Genomic DNA, 6,000 nt, shown 5'->3' with positions numbered 1-6,000 from the left:
GGTACTTGGGACCTATAGAAAGGATATTACGCAGAGATTCGTTTTCGATGATGGTTAAATCTCCCGTAACGACGTGATCAGAGGACTATATTTGAATGGAGAGTTTTTGCAAGAACAGTCAGGTGGTTTAGCCTTGAAGTTCTCAATCTCGATGTTTTGCAACAGCCTTTTATAATTGAAAATTTTGGATGCAATAGGTGAAGTATAGGAATATGAAATAAGAGTATTAGTTTGGCCTTTCTTCAGTTAAATAGCAATCATCTGATTAACTTCCATGGGTAGATAAACGGGCTTTTGACAAATTGGTTTAAACTATCAAACATTGATTAAAATGTATATGAAATGATGAAAACTTTTAAAACTCTTTGTTAATTGTCCAGTTTAATACCTTCATAATACAATGATGATTTTACCCATAGAAAACCAACTATGAATTCCCTACAATGAACTTAATTACTCGCCGTTTCAAACAGTCCTTAAATAAGAAAAAAAATCCATGAATGCATAAGATTCAATGACAAGTAAAAGATATACGAGCAGTCTCAGAATAGCTTGTTCTTAAATTTGTTATCTCATTTTACTTCATTGCGACAAACCCTTCCCAAATCACGTTGCCAGTACAATTTCTACAACAAAGCTGACCTTTGTATGACAATTGACACAAAGAAGATAACAGTGCACTACAATATAAAAGGTTTTTCCCCTACGAATCGTCCACGCTAAACGTGAATTTGAAAGGTAAGTTGATTTCACTTTCAACGGGTGAATATACTGTTCATAGAATTCTTTGAGGACCAAAAACTATCGAATATGGCCTGTAAGAAAATTAAGGAATGACTGTTATATTTGTTCGGGCTATGAGGAAATTTCCTCAATCATGTGGCACACTTTTACTTGTCATTAAATTAATGAATTATTGAGGTTATTTCAAATTCAAATTCCCCAATTTAGTTTTTACAAAGACTGCCCATCTATTACTTAAAACATACTTTGTATTTTATTTAACTTTATTGACCGTTATTATTTTTTCAACATTTTTATGAATTAAAAAGTATTAATTAAAGTATGATAAGATAATTTTTAATTCCTGTTTAAAAAAAACACTTACGAGCGTATAGTATGTGTTAAATTTCATTGCAAACAGAAAATCTATGATATAAAAGACCGTTCTAATATAAAATATAATAATGGTATGTAAGGCGATTTCGAAGTCATATCTTAATGAGTTGTAGTAATTTTGTGAGTTGTACATACAACTTTCCGACCTAAAGCACTACGATTTCAATAACCAATATTATGACTAACAAGCTAAGCTTTGATTTGACTCAACCGGCACAATAGCTATAAGAAACAAACATCGACACTTTAGAAATTAAACCTGCTGGATATCATGCATATCTGCTTCAGAAATAAAAATCATAAATTGCTCTATATAATTCTTTTACAAAGAGTGCCATACAATCAACATGAAGTTTGCACTTGTAATCCTGGCAGTCCTACCTTTCTGCTTTGCAGTTCCACTACAGAAACGTGTTTTCTTAGGTAAAAATAAATTTAAAGAATTTCTATTACATACCGGTGATAAAGTAATCGATGAAAACATCGTTGTCAATTTTGTAAATGAAAACGTATAATAAGATTTTAATTCTATAATTTTAAAAGTTTAGAACCGAATTGAAATTATTAATGAAAAAAAGTATACCAAAGATAGCTTCATATTTAATTTCATATCAAAAACTTTTAAAAAACAAAATTATAGAAAGGTTTTATTGGTGTATACAGTACAATGTAGAAAAACTGTATGTTGTCCTCGTTTAAAAAGTAGAAATAAAATTCTAATTTTAGATACGTTCCTTCATCAGGAAAACTTCAAGGATTTCATTAATCAAATGTGGAATACTCTTGGAGCTGATGCCACTGAACAAGCTTGTGAAAGTGAATGCCACGTTCTGATTAAGGCCGACAATCTTCTCCAATTTAGTTGCCCCCTTGTCTGTAAAAGGTAATATATATATATATACAGCACCAAATTTGAATTATGTAAATTGTTCGTCCCATTTTCACCAGACACTAATTTATTGCAATTATTGTCAAACAGACCCTTTCGATTTCACTTTGGAATAGTCGATGAGCATGCAAAAATGTACTTCCGCAAAGTGTGCTTCACTACTTTGTATATTGGAATTATCTATATCCTACAAAATAAATGGATTTTCGAGTATGAAAACATAATTCAATTTAGACTTAGCATTTTCAAATTAATAACTTTGAATAATTATTCATTACTTACATCTATTTCAGCATCCAGTCACTGTTCGTAAGATTTGGTCACGTTACAACCACCCCAGCTGCATAGATGAAATGTTGGCCTAAACATATACTGTTCGTAAATATATAAAAAATGTATTAGCCTTTCTTCTACCGTTTGTGTTCACAATCAGTTACGCCTCCTGGATAGATGACATACTTTTTTGGATTACAAAATTTAAGGAAATCAAAGGAACAAAGATTCAAACGATAATCAAAAAAAAAATTATTCCAAGGCTAAAGGCTAGACAAAATAGACATACAAAACACTAGACAGAATAGACATACAAAACACTAGACAGAATAGCCATACAAAAGATTAGACAGAATAGACATACAAAAGATTAGACAGAATAGACATACAAAACACTAGACAGAAGAGCCATACAAAAGATTAGACAGAATAGACATACAAAAGATTAGACAGAAGAGACATACAAAACACTAGACAGAATAGACATACAAAACACTAGACAGAAGAGCCATACAAAAGATTAGACAGAATAGACATGCAAAAGATTAGACAGAAGAGACATACAAAACACTAGACAGAATAGACATACAAAACACTAGACAGAAGAGCCATACAAAAGATTAGACAGAATAGACATGCAAAAGATTAGACAGAAGAGACATACAAAACACTAGACAGAATAGACATACAAAACACTAGACAGAAGAGACATACAAAAGATTAGACAGAATAGACATACAAAAGATTAGACAGAATAGACATACAAAAGATTAGACAGAATAGACATACAAAAGACTAGTCAGAATAGACAAACAAAAGACTAGACAGATAAGACATACAAACAAGTAGACAGATAAGACATACAAAAGACTAATCAGAGAACATAAAGCAGGAAAAAGAACACATACAAAAATAAACAAAAATAAATAGCAACCCGGATTTCACAAAAAAAACTAATGTATTGGTAAGCGTCCTCTAGATCTGCTTTTCTTTAGACCGAGCCACAAGTAAAATGTCACCTCCGTGGTAGATAAAAGAGGAAAAGAAAACCATAAGGTGAATAAATCGGTTCTCATAGTGCAGATTGATATACCATTACGATCCACGAGTTCATGATGACAACCATTACACTGCTGTAGTTTTTACTTCAATCTTGTAGTAATATAATCCTGTTCCAGAAGTCTTGAACACGAAAAAAAAGAATACAAAAGAAAATTAAATAAAACAGACATTAAACAATTAAAAGACCTTAAATTAATTATAAAAAAAGAGACAAAAATATAAAAATAAAAAAGGTATTGATTTTACAAAACCTGGAATTTGTTTATGAATCCCCCACAAATGGATAAAATATTCAGCCCAGTAACAGTGCAGTTGGAAAATAAGTTCTCTTGATAGACTACCAGTTACTATCTAGATCTACTAATATCAAATAATTTTACAAAAAAAATTGGATTGTCGTGTGACTATTTATCCACAAAGCCCGACATCATCAGAAATGGATTTAGTGCTGCCGGAATACAGGGTTAACCTTCTAATGGAGATTTCATTTCTGCATTTTAACGTGTTAGTGCTACAATGTAGTTGTGATGAATAAATGTAACATGTTTTAATATTATGTCTTCATTAAATTATAAATATTTTACGACTAATTTATCAAGAAGAAAACAAAAACAATGTACAAATACAAAATGCATACATGCAAAATCCGGATATTCTACCATATCCGTTCCACAATCGATTAAACATTATAAAACTTCCGGGTCATTAACATATTTTACATCAATAAAAAACTACGATAAACACGTTTTGCTAGCTAAGTTACACGCATATCAAGTGAAGGAATGAAGATATTGAGGTACAAAATTTATTTCCAACTAATTATGAACATGAAAAAGTAAAGATCACGGAAAATTAATATCCCCTTTATCAAGCGATATGGTATATACTTAATCACACACAAAAAATATCGAAAGCGGAAGCTAATAAAATTAACCTGGAATGTTAAACACAGAACCTTAATGGTCTTGATACCCAATGTCGCATAATTCTTCGAAGTTTTATACTAGGTAGGCACTGCTTCTCCACAAATCAAACAGCACGTAGGAAAAAAGTGACGATTGGTTTGACGAATGACGACTACTTTTTCGTCTCATTTAATCTTCCTACAGAGCACTTAAATGTTTGTCTGACCAATTCGAAGTATTCGATACATGCTTAGCTCAACAAAACGCAGACGCTGTCCATGATCCGTTTCACTACAAAACAAAATGTTCCCTACAGGACATCAAGGTAGTTGCTTGTACCAATTATGATCACAATGCCACATCAATAAACATTGTACGACCTTAATTGAACATTTACATATATCTTACTTTTAAGAGTTTTATTCTGTTACTTTTTAGATATATCTGCCGGTCCATATAATGTCATAGCGACCGGTGGGAAATTCAATGGACTGCCTTGCTCTCAAATTAAGAATGTGATGTCATAACATAAGAGATTGTGGGTTGTGTACGTGTTCTATCACAAATGATCAAGAGTAAACTATATTGAAAAAAAAGTATAATAAAGCAAACAGTTCATGATACTTCGAGCCAAATTAAAATATGTACGGTCGGTTCGCTTATGTCCATAGATTTTTGGCGACCAACCGGTATGTTGCCATATATCCAGCAACTTGATAGAAAGATTCGCCAAGTTGCTCATAAAATGTTACAAAAGACGAAAGAGAAAAAGAAAACTATGACACTGAACAAATCATTTATGATGAAGATAGATACACATTAACGAAACATGAATCCATATGACGACCATAGACTACTTCTGTAGTGATTACTTTAACATTGTAGCAACATAACCTTGTTCCAAAAGCCTCATTGTAAGATGTCTTGCAAGGTATAAAAAGTCTTCGTAGTTTCAGAAACGTAGTAGTTAACGGACGCTCAAGTTTTAGTGGAGTCCGAGTTGCCCATCTTCTTTTGTTACTTTGTATATATATTTTAGTTACTTTATGTTCCTTGTTGTGTATGTCTGTTTTCCATGTCTTGTTTTGTCCCTGGATTACATTCTTTTAATTACCGCTATAACCTTGGTTCCCTTGATTACTCTATAAGATAGACAGTCAAGAATTCTAAGACAAAACCACTTATAACTGAATATTTATATGGTATATTAAAAAGCTAGCAATTTTTCCCTAAAAGAAAATGCAGATTACATGCTTCCAAAAAGAAAAGACCTGCGTTAAGGAGTAATCAAGAGAACGAGGTTCTAGCGGAAATCAAAAGAACGCAATCCATGGAATACAGCACACACCATGGACACAAAAAACATAAAATATACAAAAATGATACGTAAAAAGAAACAAAAGTAACTGGGATCGAGCATGGACCAGGTGCACCGGTAGGGTAAGCGGCCTATTATATTCCAGAAACACCCACCGAGTTGCTGATAAAAAGTCAAGTCCGGATAGCCGAAAGTGAAAGTTTATCTTCTATTTTATTTCTCAATTTAAATACAAACCACCACTTATATTAAAATTGTAAATTCAAAAACCAAATGCAATGACGTATTCCTTCACTTTATGAGGCTGACTTTATAGCTGATCTGATCAGAAAGAAAGAATATTGTTTGGCTAGATCCTTCAATCTCAGTTTCCGCTATATAGATGACGTGTTATCTTTAAACAATCCTAATTTCGGGGATTTGATACATCGCAT

General features: G+C 32.2%; 1 protein-coding gene and 1 long non-coding RNA gene across 2 annotated transcripts; both read left to right on the top strand.

The window, feature by feature from the left end:
* The first annotated feature begins 603 nt into the window (after positions 1-603).
* LOC148602327 (uncharacterized) lies at positions 604-2,415 on the top strand. Its single transcript, XM_088551714.1, has 4 exons — positions 604-738; positions 1,448-1,542; positions 1,846-2,002; positions 2,302-2,415. The coding sequence occupies exons 2-4, from the start codon at positions 1,467-1,469 to the stop codon at positions 2,354-2,356; spliced, it is 288 nt and encodes a 95-aa protein (XP_088407840.1). The 5' UTR covers positions 604-738; positions 1,448-1,466; the 3' UTR covers positions 2,357-2,415.
* A 1,635-nt stretch (positions 2,416-4,050) lies between these two features.
* Positions 4,051-4,871, top strand: LOC148602326 (uncharacterized). Its single transcript, XR_015916598.1, has 2 exons — positions 4,051-4,139; positions 4,687-4,871. It is a non-coding gene; the product is annotated as an uncharacterized LOC148602326 (long non-coding RNA).
* Positions 4,872-6,000: the final 1,129 nt, after the last annotated feature.

Source organism: Perna viridis, chromosome 11, assembly GCF_037379345.1.
Source record: "Perna viridis isolate PV_CMFRI_1.1 ecotype Kerala chromosome 11, ASM3737934v1, whole genome shotgun sequence".
NCBI lineage: Eukaryota > Metazoa > Mollusca > Bivalvia > Mytilida > Mytilidae > Perna > Perna viridis.
This window is presented reverse-complemented; position numbering and strand designations above follow the sequence as displayed.

Excerpts from the sequence above, each read along its gene's own strand:
- LOC148602327 (XM_088551714.1), top strand. The coding sequence starts at position 1,467 with ATGAAGTTTGCACTTGTAATCCTGGCAGTCCTACCTTTCTGCTTTGCA. Across the intron at positions 1,543-1,845 it reads ACAGAAACGTGTTTTCTTAG|ATACGTTCCTTCATCAGGAA; the intron begins GTAAAAATAAAT and ends TTCTAATTTTAG. Across the intron at positions 2,003-2,301 it reads TGCCCCCTTGTCTGTAAAAG|CATCCAGTCACTGTTCGTAA; the intron begins GTAATATATATA and ends CATCTATTTCAG.